The following is a 22,360-nucleotide window of genomic DNA, read 5'->3' as shown; positions in this document are numbered from 1 at the left end:
CTGAGTGCCCGGGGCTCCGTCCCCCTCTACGGGCTGCTCTGCACACCCCGGGGCTCTAGTTCCAGCTCCGGCTATGGGAGTTGGAGGGGGACGGGATCTGTGATTCAGGACTCTGGGGTTCCATCTCAGCAAGTGGGGGGGTGTCTAGGACTCAATCCCACGTCTGCCACAGGCTGGATGACCCCAGGCCCAGCTGGCACCGAGGAACGAGGCCCGGGCAGAGACAACAGGGACTCCAATAATATTTTCTTTATTTACACGTTCCAGGCTGGAAAGGTCTGAACAGCTGAACCCGCCCTCAGGGTCTGACAGGGGCAGGCAGGGGACGGGGGAGGGAAAAGGAAGGAGGAGTAGAAAACAATTGTACAGTCAACATAAAAAACAGCCCCCCTCCCCCCCCCGGTAAGGAGCATGCTGCCCGGGCCGTACCCCCGGTGGACTCTGTACACTGCAGTCCTGGAGCCGGGCGGGCGACACCCGCCTCTGCAGGGCCCCGCGGCCCAACCGCTGCTCAAATAAATAAACCCTCCCCAGAGAAGGGGACGATGCCACCGGCGAGACGTGAGATGGGGGGGCCGGCAATGCAGCCCAGAGCACGTGAGGGGCCTGCGGCATCAGTCTGTCCAGCCAGGCCCCCCCCAAACCCACAGCCCCCCACCCCTCCCAAGAGCAAATCCAAACATGGAGGTTTCCAAACCCTTTAAAACCCAAACTCTGCCCTGGGAAAAGCTCCCATGTGTCAGAACCAAACCAAACCAAACGGTAAAACCTGGCCGGGGTCGTGCCGGGGCCTGCGCAGGTGTACCCGGCAGATGCCTTGGCGCCGACAACCCCCAGGGGCCTCCGAACTGTAAACACTGGGGCAGTGCCCATGTCCGTGCAGGGGGCAGTCACTGGCGCCCCACAGGCAGGGAGTCCTCAGCGCCCTCCCTCGCCTCGGGGGTGCTGCCCGCCGGGTGGAGCCGCTCAGTCCGGTTCACATGGGGTCCGGTCCCGCAGAGCCTCTTCTGAACCTGCCCACGCTTCCACCCGGCCGCGATGCCACCCGCCCACTGCCATCGCCGCCACCACTCTAGCCAGAATCCGAGTCGCTGGTGTCCGAGGACGAGGAGCTGGAGCTGGAGCTGCTGGAGTCGGAGCTGGAGCTGCTGGCGCTGAGCCGCGACACGGGCACCTGTTGGGCAGACTCCGGCTTCTCGTTGGCTGCAGGGGAAGGAGGGAGCCGGTCAGCAAACAGAACATGCCCTCTTTATCCGGCGCTGGGGAGCCAGGCTGGGCTAGCAGGGGCTTCAGGTCGGGAGTGAGGGGCACCGGCAGAGCGTGGGGGAGCCCAGGACTGGAATCATCCACCCTCACCCAGCTACGAAGCCCTGCCTCACGGACGCCAAGGCTGACGCTCCACGGAGGTAAGGCAGGCGCCCTCCCGACCCTGCCCCAGCACTCACCCTTCTTGGGGGGCTTCTTGGTGGAGTTGAGCTGGCCGCTCACGTCCTGCAGCCGCTTCTCCAGCTCCCGTTTCTTCTCCAACGCCAGCTCCTCCTTCGTCTTCCCCACCGGCTTCTTCATGGCTGCAGCAGGCAGGACAGACGTGCTCAGAGGGCTCCCCGCAGCTGGCTGGCCTGTTGAACAGGGCCAGGCTGCCTCCCAGGGTGCCTGCCTGCGCCCGCGCAGCTCCCACCCAGCTTGGGGAGCAGACAAGCCCACTGCTGCACTCAGCTGTTGTAATGATCCCGTCAGGGGACCCCGTGGCTTCAGTCCCACCCCATCTCTGTACCATGTGCGCAGGGTGCAGAGCGCACTGCTCCCCAATTTCTGCAGTAGGTCTCTGGGCATTGCATTCGGTCATGTCTTTACCCCACAGCCCCGGGCAGCACGGCAGGGCTGTTCTCACACTGGCACCCGGAGGCTCCAGGACTGGCCTGAGATCACAGGAGTCTGTGGCAGGGCCGGGAACTGAACCCAGGGCTCCCACATCCTAGGCCAGAGCCCAGCCCCGGGACCATCCCCCATCCTCCCCACTCACTCTCGCTGTAGGGCTTGCGTGGCTTCTTGCGCAGGCAGGACAGCACATAGCGCTCCAGCTCCCGCAGGGTGGAGGGCTTGAGGGTCTCGAAGTCGATCTCGATCTCCTCGGGGTTGGAGTCGCGCAGCGAGGGCTCCCGCGACTGGATGATGTGCACCACCCGCCCCAGCTTCTCCCCCGGCAGCTTGTTGATGTCCAGGCTGAGCTGGCGCTTCTCGTCATAGGTCATGGGCTTGCTCTCCTCCTCCTCCTCCGAGTCATAGAGCATGGGGGGTGCCGGCAGCGCCGCCTTCAACACCTTATTGGAATTCCTATGTGGAGAGGGAGGGTGTCACGCACTGCCACCGTGCACCAGAGACCCCGCTCCTCCAGGCCACCGTGCGCCAGAGAGCCAACCCTGCCACCCGCAGAGCCAGAGACCCCATCCTCAGAGCCAGCGTTCAATTCCAGATGAACCCAGCTGGGAACTGAAAAAGCAGGACAAAGCTTCTTGCTCTCCAGAGATTGGAAGGGGGTAAGTGAGGCGTGAGCTCTACTGGTTCCAAAGGCTTGAAGGAAACGGTGACCAGAAACAGCCACTTCAATTCACTAACTAGCGATAAGACACTCTTTGTTCACTAAATCAGTTTTAAACACAAAACATTTTGGTAAGTTTCCTTTTTCTTTACGTGTCCATCACTGTTAAGGTCATTTCACCGAATTATCTAAAAACGTGGGACCTTCTTAAATTGCATTCCAACTTCCCTCACAACAGACCATGACAAATTTAACCAATAAATGCATCATTCCCAATTTCCTTGCAGAATAAAACACGTAATATAATGGCTTAAATAAAAGCATACAGCAGGTGTAGTACACACTCCTGGATAGCAAAAGAACCACCAAGTTTAGCATAAAGGTTACGTTCAGTTGCAAATCAATAAATTTTAATGGTTTGCAACTAGGGAGAATGACGCTTTGTAGGAAAAGAACTAAATACAATGGCAGAACAAGATTTCAATCCAGATTATCTGCTTGCTGATTGAAATCAATCCACCATGATGGCCACAGATCCACGCCTGTGGGTATCACAGAAACCAACCCACCACCCAAGGGATCTGCTGTGGAACTCATGCGGGGCTGGGGGGCAGGGGGAAGCTGAGGGGTGAGCAAGACCCTTTGCTCACTCCCTGTCAGACACACCCATCAGGAAGTTGATGCTACTGAGGTGGGACCTTGGGATTCCCGTAGAAGGGGAGAGGTGCTCACACACCGAGCTCCTCCAGGGGCTCCCAGGAAAACCCTGCAGCCACAGTGCGGGGACCCCAGGAACTGCCCAGTGGGTGTCAGACCCATGGTACCCCCACCCTGGCAAGGGCCACCAGCCTGGGATCTCGGGGAGTCGGCAGCAGGCAGCCATCAGACATGCTTTGGCTTGTTCACACAAGGTCATCGCCACAGTCGATCCGCCGGGGAAAGAGAGTCATCACGCAGCTGCTCTCACCGCCTCCCCGCTGGGTGGAACACGGGCTGCCCTGTCACCCCCGCGTATTCCCACCACCCGCAGGGCCCCACCCTGCTCACTTCGTGATGCTGCTGCTGCTCCCCCCGCTGGTCCCTCCACTGCTGCCCCCGGCCTTTTTGGCCTTCTTCAGCTGGGCCTGGCGTGCCCGCGCCTCCTCATCGCCTCCCCGGCCCTTGTGCTTCTCCGATTTCTTCTTCTTTCTCTTCTCCTTCCTCTCCCGCTTCTTCTTGGGCTTGGAGACCGGGCCCTGCGACAGGGCCGCGAGCTGCTCATGCACTGCCCGCAGCTGGGGGGAGACACACCAGTGAGGGGACCCAGAGACACGAGGGGAACCCTGCGACAGGACGGCCAGCTACTCATGAATTCTCACCAGCTGCAGCTGGGGACAGATGCCAGGGAGCAGGGGAAGGGAGCTCAGCACTAGCTCGGAGACAGGGCCCCCATGCAAGGGAGCCAGGATACAGCCAGGGAATCCAGGGAAGATAGCGCCCTGCCCGTGGCCAGGAGGGAGATGGAAACGAGAGACGGGAAGGAAAACACAACTAGGGGCAGGAGGATCTAACTGCTAACTATGGGACACGTGGCAGGGAGACAGCACCCCACAGAGGAGCCAAGCGCTGAGTGGGGGGACCAAGCCAAGCACTGGCCCCCCAAGACAAGGCGCCACCTCCACGCCCCTACGCTCAGGGTCGACGGCCTCACCTGCTCCTGCAGCTCCGCCAGCCGGTTGGCGCGCTCCTCCTCCGAGTCGGAGCTCTCCTCGCTCTCCGACGAACTCTCGCTGCTGCTCTCCTCCTCGTCCTCATCCTCATCTTCGTCCTCATCCTCGTCGTCGCTGGACGACTCCTCGGAGGAGGATTTCGAGAGGGCCCCAGACAGCGCTGCCGACGGCGGGTTGGTGTCCAGGGGCTCGTCTGGCATCTTGGCGTAGCTGAACTCGAACACGTCCTGCGGGAGGGGGAGGGGGGGAGGGTTAGCGGGAGCAGTGCGGAAGCAAAGGCGTGCTTAGACCTGGGGCAGGGGAGGGGAAACGTCAGCTGGCCCCGCTGCCCCACTCACCTGCAGCTTGCGAGCCATGGCCACGACGTCGTGGTCAGGCGGGTTGTACTTGTAGCAGTTGGAGAACATTAACCGGACGTCAGCAGCAAATTCCTGCGCGTCGTGGTAATCCCGGTTCTCCATCTTCCGCTGCACCACGGGCAGAGAACACAGGGTGAGTGGGGGTGGCTGCACCAGGGAAGGGGCACAGACCCCCCACCCCCAAGGTTCTCCCCAGACTGGGCTGCAGCAAGGGGGCTCATACCAGCCCGTCAGGCACTGGCCAGAGCCTTCCAGGCACTGCTGGGGGCAGGACAGCCCCCACCGCCCCCGAGGAGGGACAGGGTCTCAGGCTGCCACAGGAAGCCTGTGAGCCAGTGACGCCGCCTTCCACAGGGCAGAGATGCAGGGCAACCCCGCAGGCTCCTCAATGGGGAACCTGTCTCCTGTAGACCCGCACCAGGAAGGCCTCAGCTCATGCCTGGGACGGCACAGAGGTTTCTGGGATGCCCCCTTCCCAAGACCAGGTCACAGGCTGTACTTCAATGATGCCTTGGGACTAAGCTCTCTCCCAATCCCCAGAGGAAGATGCCAGGACACACCTGGAGGTTCCCCCAGCACCCCTTTCCCTCCCTTCCTGCAGAGCCCCCAGCTGTACCTTGATGGTGCTGAGGTCCATGGGGCACTTGATGATCTCGTGGTAGTCGTGCAGCCCCAGGGCCGAGGCGTCGACGGGCTTGTAGAACGGCCAGGCGTAGGCAGCGTGCTTCTTGGACACCAGGTCCTTGAGGATGCCGTTGCAGTACTTGAGCTGCTCGGACAGCTTGCCCTTCTTGGAGGTCTGGTGCTGCTGCGAGTCAGGCAGGTCCTTCTTGGGGGGCTTGATGGGGCGCCCGCTCTCCCGCCGGGTGGGGATCTTGGCCGCTTTGGGCTCCAGAAGGGGGGCTGAGGGGGATGACTCCCCGCTAGTGGCGATGATGGCTGTGGTGGTGGGGGTGGTGGTGTCCGCTTTTCGCTTCACACCCTTCTTCTGTGGGGCAGGGACAGAGAAAGTGAGCAGTGCACTGAGCCAGCCCCCCAGTTCCATGCCCATACAGGACCAACAGAAGCCCCAAACCACCCAGCACCCATCCCGTGCGGGCCAACTGCAGAAGCCCCACCACAGCCAAGTGTCTTCTGATCCCCACAGGGCCAACCGCAGCCCCTTCCCCCAGGTCTGCAAACGCCACCCTCCCCACAGCAGGACAGACTGCAGACAGCTCAACCCAGCCAAACCCCCTTGCCCGACAGGGCTGACCCACCAATCCCCCTGCAAGTCTCACCAGCAGCTCACTTGACCACCCCCCAGCCCTACGCCAGAGAGGTGGGTGCCTACCTTGGCCACGGGCTGCGTGGGAGCAGGCACGGCCAGCACTGGCTGGCAGGCAGCGGAGTGCAGCGATTTGAGAAGCGGTGCAGAGATCACCGAGGGGTGGGGAATACTGAGCACAGTGGCGGGGATCTCAGCGCTTGGGGTGTAGAGCGAGGTGTGAGAGACCGAGGAGACTGCAGGCACTTGGTGAGCTGCAGTAACTGCTCCTGCCAGGAGAGCTGGGGGAATACGCAAGCACCAGTTAGCACCAGCACCTGGACATTTAGTCACCACCACACAAGGACTGGCCCAGTGTCACAGCTGACCACGGAACCCAGGAGCCCTGGCTCCCAGCCCACCCATCTCTAACCATGACATTCCCCCCACATTTCCAGACCACCCCCTTCCAGGGGGACACTCATTCCTCCATGTCTGGGATCTGCTTGCCCCCACACTGGAGCTGCTCCCTACTGCCCCCCACCCCTCTGGAGCCAACTCCGGCTAGTCTCCCCATCACAGAGATCAGGTACCTGCCGCCCGGGAAGCCCCCTTCTTGTGGCTGTTCTTGGCCACGGTGATGACGATCTCCTGCTCCTCCGCGGGCATCTGAGCCACTTTCTGCAGGAAAATCTTCTCCAGGGTCTGGGCCATGAGCACAATGTCATCCGTGGGCTGTAGGCCAACGCAGAGATGAGGGATTAGAGGGAGCAGGGAAGGGGCTGGGGCTCACACCGGCTCCAGGGAAAGCTCAAGAAGGAGAGCTGTGACGAAGTGGGATTGCTTTTAATGTTTCCTTTGAATACTGTAGGGGTGCCTCAGTTTCCCCTAGGCATTTCGTAAGTCTCTAGGTGGTGGGATAAGGGGGTGTGAATGTTGCAGAGCACAGGGCCAGAGTACGTAAATGGCTGACACCCTGTTTCGTGGCAACTGATGGCCTGGCCCTTCCCCCCTGCAAGGTGAGAGCTAAAGGGTTGGAGAACAAAGGAATCAGGTGCCCTGGCCGGGGACAGGGACAAAGCCCAGAGGAGGAGGGGGTGGAGGATGAGTCAGTTTCACTGCCCCCGTAAAATGGACCCGCCTGAGGGGTCCTGTTCTCTATACCTACAAGCTCTGTGTTAGACCATGTTACTGTCGTCTAATAAACCTCTGTTTCCCCAGCGGGCTGAGAGTCCCGTCTGACTGCGAAGTTGGGGGGCAGGACCCTCTGGCTTCCCCAGGACCCCACCTGGGCAGACTCGCTGTGGGAAGTGCACGGAGGGGCAGAGGATGCTGGAGGCTCTGAGGTCAGACCCAGGAAGGTGGAAGCTGGGTGAGCTGTGTCCCCTGCAGACAGGCTGCTCCCAGACAGGAGACTCCCCCAGAGTCCTGACTGGCTTCATAGGGAGCGGTTCCAGAGCATCACCCGGGGACTCCGTGACAAGAGCACTGCAGGGAGGGCTGGCTCTCACCTTGTTGTAGATATAACAGTTGGTGAACATGGTGTTGAAGTCCTGCATGCACTCCGCCGCCCCCCAATAATAGTTGTTCTCCAGGCGCCGCTTGATGGTCCCCATGTCCATGGGCTGCTTGATGATCTTGTGATAATCCTGCCAGCAGAAGAGCACAAGGGGCCAGGAGGTCAGTCACAAGGCGTGAGCCCTACAACAAGGATCCCAGTCACACCCGCGCCCCAGAGGCAAACGATCAAAGGAGGGGGGTGGCATCTCAGTCCAGAAATACCCAAGAGGAGCTCGCGGACGCAGGAGCTGTGTAATGTCACTCATGCACACAGATCTCATTCCAGTTTCTACACTCAAGTCACCTGGCAAAGGACAGGGGTTGTGTAGCCTCAGGAACACTTCCCAGGGTGCTTGCAGCGTTCCAGCCAATGCTGGATTCAGCCTCGCATACAAAGAACTTCCCATGTGTCTCAGGGACGGGGACCCCTGCGCACCCCAGAGCGGAGATCAGCTCTGCCGGGAGAAGCCTAAGCTACTGGGACAGCTGGTGACCATGAATGGCTGTGGTCCCAGTGACCCAACAACCTGGACTATTCCTGTCCCAGGCGGGGTGCGACAGGGGCGGGGAGACTAAAGCTAAGGAAAGAGTGGAATTTACCTCCGGGCTTTAAATCCTTGAGCGCCACAGGTGCACGGGGGGCTGGCGTTTAATATTGGGGTCACGTGATGTCTTCTACAAATTCATGGATGGGAATCTGCAAAACGCATTCAGGGCACAAGAGATTAGGTGGGGAAGTGTCCAGGTTACCTGTAAAGCGGCTGCCTCACCTCATCCACACCTTTGGAGGGAGCAGTAGGGAGGAGCGGCTGTTCTGGGGAAGCTCCCAGGACAAGCCAAGCAGGCCGGATCTACAGGGACCTGGAGACCCTCAGCTCTGGGACAGCATGGAACCAGCTGAGAGAACACCACAGGTCGGGAAGGAGGAGTTGGGGATGGCACAGCCCAGGCACCTGCAGCTGCATCTTTGTGGCACAGATCCCAGGATGGGACAGTGCTGTCCCTGGGACTGTCAGGCTGGGGGGCAGGGAATACTTTAAGTTAGGCCACATGGTGAAACAATATTTGAATGAGGGATCCTCCTAACACCCCTGGAACTGCACACACTCCCCCAGCCAATAAGGATCAACTGGGGACACACACACACACACACGCGCGCGCACCTCCCACCGTCTGAGCCTCAGACACTCCCATGCCCAGCCCACAGAGCTCATTACCGGCAGGCCCAGCTTGACAGCATCGACGGGCTGGCGGAAGGGCCAGGCGAACTGATGTTTCCACAGGGCCTTCATCACCACCTTATGGAGATACTGCAGCTGGTTGGTGACCCTGCCTGGCTTTTTGGGGTTGGACACCTCCGGTGGTGGAGGGTTCACCTGGGGCAGGTGCAGGGCTGGCACCGATGCCATGGTGGGGCTCTCGAAACCCTCGTAGAGCAGTGACGGCTTGCGGATCCGCTTGCCCGGGGTCGACTCCGTTGCCAGGCCCATGAGCCCAGTACTGCCCTCCCCCAAAATCCTGAAATGGGAGCAAAGATACCATTAAAAGGGCAACTCTAGGACTAAGAAAGAAGCTCATGCCATCTGGCCCTGGGCCACCAGCACACAGCAACACTTCGAGGAAAAGGGCCTGCAGACACCACTGGGGCAGGACACCTGTGGTGCAGGGAAAGAACTCTGTGCCTGCTGGCGACAGCTACTCTTGTGTCCGGGAAGGAGCTCTTCTGAAAAGCCTCCCCAAAACCATTCCTGAAGCAAAGCCAAGAGGTGCCTGTGCTACATGCCCCCGCTCCCAGGACACAATTACTGCTGGGAAGATTGCTCTGATTATCTCTAAGCGCCGAAAACATCCATCGAAAACGAAGCGAAACGTGTACAAGGCAATCTGTTTCTCAGGGACTTGAATTCTCAGCCCCACGCGTGCCCAGGGAGAGGCCATAACTCTAGCCAGCTGCTGCTAGCCTAGGGCTGCATTCCCAACTGTTTCTATGGGAGCCCGAACCAAAGGCCTTTCCTAAGGGCCCAGACCCCAAAGATCTTGCTGTCCAACACCAACACCCCACACAACACCAGTGTGTCACCAGTGAGGGACTAGCTACGAATCGCTGCAGGCACCAGAGAGATTCAGGGCTGCAGAGCCAAGGTTCTGGCACACATCCAGGTTATGTCTGGAAACAAAGGGCGGCAGATTAGGTCCATGAAAAGCCTCATCTATTTCTATCCCTTCTGGACAGGACTGCCCCCTAGAAGTCACTGCCCAAGGTCCCAAGCAGAAGATACCGAATAGCACAGGGCAGGGCCCTGCCCCAGGAAATGGAAGGGACAGGAGATGGCGACTCCACTTCCGCAGCATTACACCCAGAAGTCACACTGCATGAAGGTCTCCTGCTGCTCGGTAATCCAGCATGGAAGGAGCTATAGATTCATTCCTACTTTAAGGCCAGTCTGACCTCCTGCGTATCCCAGGCTGGTACCTTTCAGCCACTTCCCTCTAATGCAATGGGTCGCCAGGGCCAGCGATGTCGCTGCCCAGGGCTCAGGCTTCTGCTTCAGCCCTGGGCGAATGAGCTCAGGTTACAGCACCCTGCCCCCCCATGAAGCTCTTGGGCTTTTGGCTTTGACCTCCCCCGGCCGGCTCAGGTCCCCACTCCTGGGGTTATTTAGTAACTTTTGTTGAGAACCGCTGCTCTAATGAACCAAATCACCTGCGCTATACAGAGCTGTGCTGTGCAAACTAGCCAGAGACAGACAATGAATAAACTCAGGGGAACAGCATCCCCAGGGCCAAACTCCAAGGAACCAGACATCCCCACCACTCTCTTTAGAGGCACACACAGCAAGGCAATGGCAGGGGATGGGACTGTGTCACCAGGTTGCTATGGGGCCCTCTAATCACAGCCCTGTAATAACCAGGGGAACAGACCGGCTGTTACAATCCCAGTTCACAGCTTGCATCGCACTTAACAAGGAATGAGGTGGGGGGTCCCCTGGCTCCACAGTTTGGGGAACCTGGGTTTCCTATCCCTGGCAGCCAGCCAGAAATCAGGGAGTAATCTGGGGATACTGAGATTCCCCCCCCACACCCCCCCTCCAGCCAGGGCCTTTGGACAGGCTGACCAAAGGTGGAGGGCTGGCCCCTGTGAGTCAGGAGTGGGTGACCCTGGCAGAACCATAGCAGCCCCAGGGGCCTGCATGCTGTCACCCATAACACTTGGGAGACTCCTAGCAAAATCACCACTTCATCCCTCCCTGAGCAACTACCATTCAACTCCAAGGCAAGCGGTCTTTGCCAGGGAACTAGTTCTGACCGTTCCTGCCTTCCCTGGGGGTCCAGATGCCAGGGGGGGTCTCCCTGTCAGAATGCCCGGAGCTGACATGTCAGGGTCATGGAGCTGTCAGCACAGCAGCGTCCCTCATGGGCAGGAGGCCATGTGTGGAGGGATTCCCCAGGCTGCCTGGGGACACACTCCAATGCCAAGGATAAAAGGACAGGAATCACAGTGCCTCGGATGAGCCAGGAGCCTAATTCCCAGGATGACAGGGCGGGGGTCACTCTCCCTTTCCCACCCAGGGGACAAGTGTGGCAGACAGAGGGGTCAATCTGTTCCAGTGCTGCACCCCCCTCCCAGCACTGTGGCCCACGCACCATCCCGCCCCACACCCTCTGCCTGGAGAGGCCCAGAAGCGAGATGCGCCCATCCTTTGCTCAGCAATGGTAGAGAGAGTCACTGGAGTGGAGGCAAAAGCCACATAGTAGATCTAGTCCACACCTGAGAAGCTTATTTTCTCTCAGGGGATTTAAGTCACCCCCACAAGGCTGCATGTGCTTCTGTTTGGGTTGGGTTCAGTGTCAGGTCCAGCCCAGGTGGTCCCCTTGGGAAGTCTGGAGACAGGCTGAGGTCATAAGCAATCCCAAAGGGTTGACCTCACACCTGTCCCCTCTCAGGCACTCGAGATAACAAGGGAGCTGGAAGCAGGGATCATGGAGTAGAATTCTCTCCGTTGTACAAATCCGGTACATTCCTAATGACCCTTCTTGCCTTAACATGAACTCTTTCTACCCCCAGGGATTAGGGGCAACCTCCCTTCTCTCCCAGAGGAGCAAGGCTAGCGAACAGTGGTGGGAGCAGGCCAGGGGAAGCTGGCAAACTGGCCACGCACACAGGGCTGACATGTGCCTGACTGCAGCCCTCCTCCCTCTGCCACAAGCATGACTGCACAGAAAACTCACCCCTCCCAATACGCTCCCCAGCCCAAGGCCGAGACAAGCCCCAGACCCCATTCCAATGGCCCTGCTGCAAGGCACAACTGCAGTGACAGCACAGCCCCCCCTCTGGGCAGGCCCCCATCAAACACCCCAGCCACTGACGCCAAGAAATAGCGGTGCAATGAAAGCTGTGGCAGGGCTCAGAGCACCCATGCACGTAACGCCCAAAGGTGGCAGGTGCAGACCCAGTATCCTCCCACAAAAGAGCAGGACAGACATTGATTCTGTGTAAATAAACCCAAACCATCCAATGCATAAATCCCCTACATAATACAGGAAGCCCAGAGGCAGAGCTCCCCCATTTAATGCATTATTTAAAAAAAACAAAAACCACTCCACACACACACTGGCAGCATCTGGCGCTCCCAATTAACACAATGAAGCAAACAGTTACTACACAACTAAATCGTATGTCCACATGCAGGGGCATTAGCCGGCAAAGCACACACTTGTAAGTAGGAGCTGGCACCCCCAATTAACTGTGCAGAAACACAGGCTGCCAGGCGCCTTGCTACCAGAAAACGAATCAATGAAAAACCCTAACCCTGCATAAATAGAAGGGCCCCAATTTGCTTCGCTCTCCCCATGTAACACAGCAATAGTCACCCAGGACAGCGCTTAGAAGGAAGGCTGAATACCGACTTTCCCCACGACATGCAGGAGGACACTGAATGCAAGTGCACCCCAGGGCAAACCGGCCCCAGTCGCCCCATTTCCCCCAGGAAGGGACCGGGTACACAAACCCAAGCCATCTAACACATGACAAGAGATCACTGAATTCCCACCATTTCCCCGCAGAGAAGCCAGCGATGCAGAACATACATGGGGCCTGCTGGGGGTAACAGCAGCGCATACAAGGTACCCCAATGAAAACCGGTGGCAGAGCCCACTGCCGCCACCCCCTGGGCACACAACACCCCAACAAATGCGAACCGGGGGAGAGGCCAGGCTCCCCCAGGGAGCGCCCGAGGTACCTACTTGTTGTGGGGATTCACATTCTGCAACATGCCTGCAGCGGCTGCTTTCCAGGGTCTCTCTCCCAAGAGTCCACCTCCTCCTCCAGGCTCTGTGTCCTCGGATGACCCCCCCACTTTGCCAGGATGCGGGGGGGGGGGCGCGGGGAAGAGGAATCTTAGAGACACATGCTGCTCCGGCACCTCTGGGAGCAGGGGCGCCCGCGGCCCAGCATCACAGGCGGGGGGCGGGCGGGCGGCTCCCCCCCGCAGGCCCGTCACACAAGGGGGAAGGCGCCAGGGGAGGGGGATCAGCCTGGCACCCCCTCCCCTCCCCGCCGGGGGATTCCACCCAGACGCAGCGGCTCAGGCAGGCAGCAGCCGGGGTGCCGGGCCCATGCGCAGCAGCGGGGCCGACGCTCTCCAGCTAGGCTAGCGGCGGCACCAGCCAGGGGCGGGGGCACCAATCCAAGGCAGCGGGGGCCCCAGCACCATCCACCGGAGTTTACATGAATGGGAGCAAAGAAAATGGCGGCGGCGGCACTGAAGGGAGGGGGGATGCAGGGTGGGGGCCCCCTCTTCGGAGCCCCCGCCGGGCTCCAAATCCTGCCGGGATCCGGTCAATATAGGGCTCGCTGGGTCCCTCGGCGCCTGCTCTGCCCGTAGAGGCCGGTCCCCAGAAGGATGGTCCCCGTCAGGGAGGCGGATGGCACTGGATTGCACTGGGATCACTGGCCCGGCTCCATCTTGGCTGCCAGGGGCATGGGGGCGTTCTGCGAGGGCCCTCGAGGCCGCAGGCAGGGGTCTCTACGGAAGCCGGGGAGGTCCTGCGAGCCCGTCGGTAGTGTGGAGGCGGGGGCTGGGGGCCGCCCGGCGGAGGATGGATCCTGATTGAGTCCGCCCCCTTCACGGACCAGGCCTCGACCAGCTCCTTCCTCCGCTTCAGCGAAATGGCGCCTCTCGGCCTTCCCCCGGTCGGCCTTATATAGACAGCGGCTCGCCTCTGATTGGGCGTCGACAGCTGTGACATCACCCCACCGACCGGGCTCGCCCCTTCGCCGGCTCATTGGGCAGATGCTTGCCAGGCGCCGCGTTCTGATGGGCCTCCATAACCATCAGTCACATACCCGCTCTTCCCCGCCCCCTCGTAAGTCGCTCGAGCCGCCGGCCTAGGCGGCGCGCGCCGCCATTGGCCAGCGCTGCCATTCGTTGCTGGCTCACTGGCTGCTGAGTCACGTGGGGGCGGGGCGGCCGTTGGAACTGGCAGTTGGATGTTGTTGTTCTGCTCCCCGCGAAGGAGGGGGAGGGAAGCGCCATTTTGAGCTGCAGCAGGGAACCGGGCGGACAATAAAGCCGCGGCTCCCTTCAGGCGGCCCCCGCGCCGCCCCACATACACCGCTCCAAAAACCCGGTCACAGGCGTGCCCCGAATTCACGCCGCCCCCAGCCTGGGCGCCCCCCGGCGCAGGCACGGACACCCCCATCGCCCCACACCCCAAAAGACGGAGAGCCCCAATGAAAGGCGCCCACAAACCTGCCCCAACCTGGGGCCCCCCCAACCAACCTGGCGCTCGGGCCGGCTCCTGGCGCTCCCGCCAGCCTCCGCTCCGAGGCGAACAGCAGCGCCCCCCACCCCGGCCGCGCCCCACAGGCAGCTGGTGCCCCCCCAACACGGGGTACCCGAAATCCCGCCAGAGCCGCATCCCCACGCCCCCCCCGCTACCCTCCCACACCAGCCTCTCTGCAGCCCCCCCTCAGAACAGCTGTCAACCGCACCGTCCCCCCCAAACCCACACAGACGTCACCAGTGTGTCCCCAACCCCGGCAAAGCCCTGGGGCGCCCGCCCGGCACTGCCGCCAGCAGCCCCCGAGCAGACACCCCCCGCTCCCGCAGAGCCCCGCGGGGATTGCTGTCTGCGAGCCCCACAGAGCCGCCCCCTCCCCAGCGGAGCCCCCCGCCCCCCAGTGACCTCCCCCGTGTGCTCCGGCACCCTCGGGCCGCGGGGCCAGCCCGTCTTAGGGACCCAGAGCCCCCCTCGGGAGCAGGCCCGGCCCCCCAGGGTTACAGGCCCCCACAGGGGGCAGATGTGGGGTTTCCTGAGCCCCCCCCCCGAAAGGGACTAGCAAAGGAGAGCGATCAGGACTGCTCCCAAAGCGCCCGGGCAGGCCCGGAAGGAAGGGGTCCGGCCTAGGAACTCGTTCCCCCGGCCTCTCCCCGCCGCCGTCAGGCGGCCTCCACGGGGCTGCCAGCCGCCATCTTGGCAGCCCCCCTGGCGCTCCCCCCCAACGCAGGCAGCAAGTCTCCTCCCGAAGGCGCTCGGGGGGCGGGGAAAGGGCAACGGTTACGGGGTGACCTGAGGGGGCGTCCGGTGCTTTTCACCCCCCGTTTCCCGCGGGCCCCCTCCCTCTCCTCCGCCCGTCGGCGCCCGCCCCCGCGTGTCCTTCCACAGGTCACCCCCCCCGATGGAGGGGGGGACCCCCGCTCGCGCCGCGGCCCAGGGCTGACCCCCAGAGCGGAGGGGGCGGCGCGGGGACCAGCGGGCTCAGAGCAGGGGTTCGTGCCCCACACCGCGGGGAGGTGGCCCCCCCTTCCGCTCTGTCCGCGGCCGCCATTTTACACGGGAAGGCCTAGCCGGGCTGGCGCAGGGCCCGGCCCGGCGCCCGCGTCGCCCCCGGCAGCCTGGGGCGCTGCCCTGCGGGGCGGGGACACGGGGCCGGCAGCGAGGCCGGAGTCACGCCGGCCGCCGGAGTCGCCGGGTCTTTGTGCGCGGCGGCCCCCGGGCAGGGCCCGCGCCATGACACAGCGCTGCGGCGGCGGCCCTGCGCCCGGGAAACGCGCCGCCTCCCTGGTGCTGGGGGCGCCCTGCGCCGCCTCGCTGCAGGGACCGCGCGGGTCGGGAGGCGAGGGGCTGGGGTGCGTCACCCCGCCAGGCCCCCTCCCCGCTGCGGGCGGCCGGGGGCTGGGGGCCAGGCGGAGCCGAACGCGCCCCCCCGCTGGTTCACCCGGCCCCGCTCCGCGCGGACACGGGCTTCGAATGCCAGCTCGCCGCGCGCCCCTCGCTCGCTGGGTCACCCCCGGCTGCGCACCCGAGGGGCAAAGCCCCCTCTGCCAGGCCCGCCCCAGCACTGCCCCACCCGGGGAACCGGATCCCCGCCGAGAGCGCCCGCCGCAGGCCCCGGGACACGGCCGCACCCCGTGCGCCTTCCCCACCAGGCCTCCCCTGCTCCGCGTGACCCCCGCGCCGGGCCCCGCCGCCCCTGCGATCCCCGCCCCCGGCTCCCGCAGCCCCCCGTGCCCGGCCTGCCCCCGGCTCCCACTGCCCCCTTCCCCGCAGACTGGCCCCTCCCCAAGCTCCCTCAGCGCCCCCCCCCGTCTGGCCCCACCCCAGGCTCTCACTGCCCCCTTCCCCCCAGGGATCCCTCACCCCCCCCCGACTGGGCCCACCCCATGCTCTCACTGCCTCCTTCCCCCCAGGGATCCCTCAGCGCCCCCCCCCCCGACTGGGCCCACCCCAGGCTCTCACTGCCCCCTTCCCCCCAGGGATCCCTCACCCCCCCCCGACTGGGCCCACCCCAGGCTCTCACTGCCCCCTTCCCCCCAGGGATCCCTCAGCCCCTCCCCCCCGTCTGGCCCCACCCCAGGCTCTCACTGCCCCCTTCCCCCCCAGGGATCCCTCAGCCCCTCCCCCCCCCGACTGGGCCCACCCCAGGCTCTCACTGCCCCCTTCCCCCCAGGGATCCCTCACCCCCCCCCGTCTGGCCCCACCCCAGGCTCTCACTGCCCCCTTCCCCCTCAAGGATCCCTCACCCCCCCGTCTGGCCCCACCCCAGGCGCTTACTGCCCCCTCCCCCAGTGACCCGCACCCCAGGCCCCCTCCCTCCCCCCCCGGTCAAGCCTGGCCCCTTTGCCCGAGGAATCCCCAGCCCCCCAAGTGCCTGTCCTCACCCCACCCGAGTTTCCCCAATTTATTAAGACATACGCTAATGTTTGCTAAATTACCCCTCTAGGCTGTTCGTTACAGCACTTTCCCCCCCCCCCATAGAGCCCCCCCATTGTTCGGCCCCACACAATGGTGGCGCCCCCCCACTAGCAGACCACGTGACCCATCGATGGGCGCGAGGCCCCCGCGCCCGACAATCACCGCCATCCTCGACCCCGATTGGCGGAAAATCAGCCCGGGGGCGGGCACACGGTTGATTGACGGCTCCGCACGCCACGTGGCTCTCCCCTCCCCCCAGCCCTTAAAGGCACAGGACGCACTCACCGGAGGGGCTGCCGGGCGGGCGGCAAAGCCCCGGCCCGCGGTGCGGGGGTCCCATGTCCTCGCCCCCGGCGGAGCCCGGCCGCAATCCCCGCGGCGCCCCGCCCGCGCGGGGGCCCAGCACATCCCGGGGCGGAGGGAGCCGCCGCCTACGTCACCGCCGCGCTGATTGGCTGCCGCCGTCACGTGACGCGCCAACTCGCTCTTCCCCCCCCCCCCGGGGGGCCGATGCCCCGGCTCGGTGCCGGGAAGGCCGCTGGGGGGCCCGCGCCGGCCGGGCCCGAGACGCGGGGCCCGCGGGGGGGGGGGCCCTGCCCACCAGGCCCCCCCCGGGCTCCTGCTTTGGGTTAATGTCAGCATGGCGGCGGCACAAGGAGCCCAGGGCGCATGCGCGGGAGGGGCGCATGCGCGTGGGGCTCTCGCTGCAGAGCTGACTCTCCCCCACCCCCCCAGGGCAGGGCGGGGCGGGGCCGGCCGCGCGCAGCTGCTCGGCGGGGGCGGGGCGGCAGCCTTGGGAGCGGGCGCGGCTCTGCAGTGCCGGGGCAGCGCGCACGTGAGTGCAGTGCGGGATGCAGTGTCCCTGCGGGGAACTGGATTAACAGCCCAGCGGCGAGTGGGCCGTGCCCGGGAACGGGGTGCAGGCGGCTCCTGCAGTGTGCAATGGGAAACCCTGCAGGGAGAGTGGGAGCAGGTCCAGCTGGGAGCGCCTGGCCTGCAGTGTGCAATGGGAAACCCTGCAGGGAGCAGGTCCAGCTGGGCGCGCCTGGCCTGCAGTGTGCAATGGGAAACCCTGCAGGGAGAGTGGGAGCAGGTCCAGCTGGGCGCGCCTGGCCTGCAGTGTGCAATGGGAAACCCTGCAGGGGGAGAGGGAGCAGGTCCAGCTGGGAGCGCCTGGCCTGCAGGGTGCAATGGGAAACCCTGCAGGGAGCAGGTCCAGCTGGGAGCGCCTGGCCTGCAGTGTGCAATGGGAAACCCTGCAGGGGGAGAGGGAGCAGGTCCAGCTGGGAGCGCCTGGCCTGCAGTGTGCAATGGGAAACCCTGCAGGGAGCAGGTCCAGCTGGGAGCGCCTGGCCTGCAGTGTGCAATGGGAAACCCTGCAGGGAGCAGGTCCAGCTGGGAGCTCCTGGCCTGCAGTGTGCGCCAGGGACCCGCCCTGCGATCCGGCGGGCTGCAAACGGGATCGGCCCCACGCTGCCTGCAGCGTGCGCAGTGAGACCGAGCCCCGGGCCTGCTGCATTCTGCGCTAGAGCATTTGAAAGCGCAAAGCAAGAAAATGCGTTGCAGCATTCCCGCGTGAACTCTGCGGCTGAAGAAGTGGGGTTTTTACCCACGAACGCTTATGCCCCAATAAATCTGTTCATCTTTAAGGGGCCACCGGACTCCTCCTTGTTCATGTGCACACTGGCTAATAGTGCAAAGCACAGATGCTGTGCAGCTGGAAATTCAGCACATGCAAAGCAAGAAGAATACTGCATGAAATAGCAGAAGGCAACAGTGGAAGGAATTTTAAAAGGTCCTAGTCCTGCTAACGCTTAAGCGAGTGCCTGATTTTACCGCACAAGTAGTCAGTGGAATGACTCTAGTGCTTGGGGTGATGCAGGGCCAGGAAGGGTTAAGCATCCTGCAGAATGAGTGACCCAAATTCAACCCTTAGACACATTTTGGTATTGTGTGTTTCCATATGTATGGTTAGAGGTTAACAGTGTAATCAAACAGTTCCTGTCTATGCTGTATTATCTTAATTCAGAGACCAAAGGAAATATTAAAATTTAAATGAACTGTAAATATAGTGACAGGTTTCAGAGTAGCAGCCGTGTTAGTCTGTATCTGCAAAAAGAACAGAAGGACTTGTGGCATCTTAGAGACTAACAAATTTATTAGAGCATAAGCTTTCGTGGGCTACATCGGATGCATAGAATGGATGCATCCGATGAAGTGAGCTGTAGCCCGCGAAAGCTTATGCTCTAATAAATTTCTTAGTCTCTAAGAAAGTCCACAAGTCCTCCTGTTCTTTTTGTAAACATAGTGACATCTGACATCTGCTGGGAGAGGAATACAGTGGTGCACAGACAATCCAGGAAGTTTTTGGAGAGCGCTGGGGACAACTTCCTGGTGCAAGTGCTGGAGGAACCAACTAGGGGCCGTTCTCCTCTTGATCTGCTGCTCACAAACAGGGAAGAATTGGTAGGGGAAGTAGAAGTGGGTGGCAATCTGGGCAGCAGTGACCATGAGATGGTTGAGTTCAGGATCCTGAAAAAAGGAAGCAAGGAGAGCAGCAGCATACGGACCCTGGCCTTCAGAAAAGCAGACTTTGACTCCCTCAGGGAACTGGTGGGCAGGATCCCCGGGGAGGCGAATATGAGGGGGGAAGGAGTCCAGGAGAGCTGGCTGTATTTTAAAGAAGCCTTATTGAGGGTGCAGGAACAAACATCCCGATATGCAGAAAGAATAGCAAATATGGCAGGCAACCAGCTTGGCTTAGCAGCGAAATCTTTGGTGAGCTTAAACACAAAAAGGAAGCTTACAAGACATGGTAACTTGGACAGGTGACTAGGAAGGAGTATAAAAATATTGCTTGACCAGGAAGGCCAAAGCACAATTGGAGTTGCAGCTAGCAAGGGATGTGAAGGGTAACAAGAAAGGTTTCTATGGGTATGTTAGCAACAAGAAGGTGGTCAGGGAAAGTGTGGGACCCTTACTGAAATGGGGGAGGCAACCTAGTGACAGATGATGTGGAAAAAGCTGAAGTACTCAATACTTTTTTTGCCTCGGTCTTCACAGACAAGGTGCACTGGGCAGCAGGTAAGCAGCCCTCAGTGGTGAAGAAACAGGTCCAGGACTATTTAGAAGAGCTGGACATGCACAAGTCCATGGGGCCGGATGCGCTGCATCCGAGGGCGCTGAGGGACTTGGCTGATGTGATTGCAGAGCCATTGGCCATTATCTTTGAAAACTCGTGGCAATCGGGGGAGGTCCCGGACGATTGGAAAAAGGCAAATATAGTGCCCATCTTTTAAAAAGGGAAGAAGGAGAACCTGGGGAACTACAGACCAGTCAGCCTCACCTCAGTCCCTGAAAAGATCATGGAGCAGGTCCTCAAGGAATCCATTTTGAAGCACTTGGAGGAGAGGAAGGTGATCAGAAACAGTCAACATGGATTCACCAAGGGCAAGTCATGCCTGACCAACCTGATTGCCTTCTATGATGAGATAATTGGCTCTGTGGATATGGGGAAAGCAGTGGATGTGATATATCTTGACTTTAGTAAAGCTTTTGGTACAGTCTCCCACAGTATTCTTGCCAGCAAGTTAAAGAAGTATGGGCTGGATGAATGGACTCCAAGGTGGATAGAAAGCTGACTAGATCATTGGGCCCAATGGGTAGTGATCAACGGCTCGATGTCTAGTTGGCAGCTGGTATCAAGCGGAGTGTCCCAGCAGTCGGTCCTGGGGCCGGTTTTGTTTAACATCTTCATTAATGATCTGGAGGATGGTGTGGATTGCACCCTCAGCAAGTTCACGGATGACACGAAACTGTGGGCAGAGGTAGATATGCTGGAGGGAAGGGACAGGGTCCAGAGTGACCTAGTCAAATTGGAGGATTGGGCCAAAAGAAATCTGATGAGGTTCATCATGGACAAGTGCAGAGTCCTGCACTTAGTAAGGAAGAACCCCATGCACCGCTACAGGCTGGGGACCGACGGGCTAAGTGGCAGTTCTGCAGAAAAGGACTTGGGGATTACAGGTCTACTTCAAAGTCTCCATGATTGCCTGTTTTTCACCTAAGGACTCCAAGTTGTCAAGAGAAGGCCTGGAACTGTATAAAAAATCCCTTGGGTCCTGATCCTTTTTATTTCAGATCTGCTTGATGCTTCATGCAGGGGAAGCTTAAATCGTAAAACTGAGATCTCCAGTCCTAATCTGGATCACCCTGAGTATGAACATTGGACTATAACATATGGACTGATTCTGAAAGAACTCTTTGCAACTACAAAGCTCACCATCTTTACCATGAATCTGAGCTCAGAACTGTACTCATGTCTGTATGTATACTGATCTTTTAACCAATATTCTCTTTTCTTTTTAAATGCATTTTAGTTTAGTTAATAAGAATTGGCTATAGCGTGTATTTGGGTAAGATCTGGAATATTCATTAACCTGGGAGGTAATGTGTCCGATCCTTTGGGATTGGTAGAACTTTCTTATATGATTAATACGATTTTCAGTAATCCTCATCATATTTGACTTGGCTGGCTGGGTGGGAGCCCACGGCTGGATTGCTTCAAGGGAACTGTGTGGTGCTGGCTTGGTGAATCTAAGTTTTGGAATATCCACCAGCTTCGGGGATTGTCTGCCCCATTCTTTGCAGTTTGCCCTAATTGAGTAACTCCAGTGTGGCCCCCTGGGAGCCCGGTCACACGTGTACATCACAGTATTGGGGTTTAGATACAGGAACTCCAGCTTGTGACAGTAGAGCACGGGGAGCAAGGCTACTACAGACTGCGTAGGTTCCGGGCCTGTGCAGTGTGACCTCTACAGTGCAGCACAGAATACAATCATGCACTGTGAAATAATGCAGTACAGCTTGATGGCAAGTGAAATAAAACCATACGATAGTCACTAATACAGTGCACTATAAAAATGGAAAAATATACCCAGGAAATCATTCTAGGCAATACAAGAGGAAATGCAATGCAATGCACAACAGCATATTAGAGCATAAAATAGGGTAGCACTCTGTGAAATATTATTGTCAATTATGCAAAGTAAAAGAGTGGTGGGCAATGCAATATGAAATCATATATTGCAAAATACATGCAGGTCCATATCCGAGAAGACAGACCAGTGTTGTAAAGCACTGAACACTCACGCTATACTGCCTTTAGGGCACGAGAGGCTCAAGCCTGAAATTGGGCAGAAAGGAATTTAAAAGCAAATAGATATTGGGAGCTAGCTGCTGCCGAAATGGACTTCAGGCCCTGGGGCAGTTTGCAAGATTTTAGTCTTAGTGCCGTCTTCTGCAGAGTTTAAGATTTGGTTTAAAAAAATAGATTTCTATTTAATTTTTCAGCAAAGATGGAGTGAACCCTGTCACTTCTTACCCCGTCAGTCAGACAGTGTTGCAGGAAATAAATAACAGCTTCAGCAAAACCCCATTCAGCTCAATGACCTGTTAATTCAGCCCAGCTGTGAATCCTTCCAGGGCTCAGATCTGGGCTCTGCAAACCATTCACCCAGTTAAGGTTACAGTTGAAATTAAAGGTACGAAAGTTTCCACTGAAGTTCATAAATTGCAATTTAACTCAGTGGCGTGAACTAGTTTGGAAAGGCTAGTCTAGAGACAGATCCCAACCCTTTGAACAATGACTCCAGGGACAGGACACGAAGGTTGTGATTTGCATGCAATTAACTCAGGAGGAATGATCGTAAAAAGTGACATTAACTCCTCTGCGAGGGTCAGGGATAAA

The 22,360-nt window shown here is 60.0% G+C and overlaps 2 protein-coding genes across 6 annotated transcripts in view; one reads left to right on the top strand and one right to left on the bottom strand.

Moving 5' to 3' along the window:
• Window positions 1-234: 234 nt before the first annotated feature.
• BRD2 (bromodomain containing 2) lies at window positions 235-17,016 on the bottom strand. 5 transcript variants are annotated; one of them, XM_037913732.2, is made up of 12 exons: window positions 16,897-17,016; window positions 8,631-8,931; window positions 7,365-7,502; window positions 6,447-6,588; window positions 5,941-6,155; window positions 5,224-5,595; window positions 4,587-4,715; window positions 4,230-4,475; window positions 3,587-3,813; window positions 2,024-2,334; window positions 1,446-1,568; window positions 235-1,203 (listed from the first exon to the last, which is right to left on the bottom strand). In XM_037913732.2, the coding sequence occupies exons 2-12, from the start codon at window positions 8,901-8,903 to the stop codon at window positions 1,073-1,075; spliced, it is 2,307 nt and encodes a 768-aa protein (XP_037769660.1). In that variant the 5' UTR covers window positions 8,904-8,931; window positions 16,897-17,016; the 3' UTR covers window positions 235-1,072. The 5 variants fall into 5 exon arrangements, with proteins under 5 accessions (XP_037769660.1, XP_037769659.1, XP_043383817.1 ...); XM_037913731.2 differs by lacking the exon at window positions 16,897-17,016 and adding an exon at window positions 12,658-14,073; XM_043527882.1 differs by lacking the exon at window positions 16,897-17,016 and adding an exon at window positions 8,014-8,110 and having other exon boundaries at window positions 7,365-7,554; window positions 8,631-8,770.
• LOC122462819 (PGC-1 and ERR-induced regulator in muscle protein 1-like) overlaps window positions 13,707-22,360 on the top strand; it is a gene marked incomplete at its 3' end in the record, with an annotated part of 33,993 nt that continues 25,339 nt past the window's right edge. Inside the window, exons 1-2 of the mRNA XM_043527629.1 lie at window positions 13,707-13,779; window positions 15,144-15,296. Of these exons, the coding sequence (XP_043383564.1) occupies window positions 13,707-13,779; window positions 15,144-15,296 (226 nt within the window). The remainder of the gene's footprint in view (window positions 13,780-15,143; window positions 15,297-22,360) is intronic.

This window comes from Chelonia mydas, chromosome 14 (assembly GCF_015237465.2).
Source record: "Chelonia mydas isolate rCheMyd1 chromosome 14, rCheMyd1.pri.v2, whole genome shotgun sequence".
NCBI classification, from domain to species: domain Eukaryota; kingdom Metazoa; phylum Chordata; order Testudines; family Cheloniidae; genus Chelonia; species Chelonia mydas.
This window is presented reverse-complemented; position numbering and strand designations above follow the sequence as displayed.

What these genes read in the sequence shown, in the direction of transcription:
- BRD2 (XM_037913731.2), bottom strand. Translation starts at nt 12,686, where the DNA reads ATGTTGCAGAATGTGAATCCCCACAACAA. An exon ending in GGGGGCTTCCCGGGCGGCAG is followed by an intron (nt 6,156 to 6,446) that starts GTACCTGATCTC and finishes GTATTCCCCCAG; the next exon opens with CTCTCCTGGCAGGAGCAGTT. An exon ending in CCATGGCTCGCAAGCTGCAG is followed by an intron (nt 4,476 to 4,586) that starts GTGAGTGGGGCA and finishes CCCCTCCCGCAG; the next exon opens with GACGTGTTCGAGTTCAGCTA.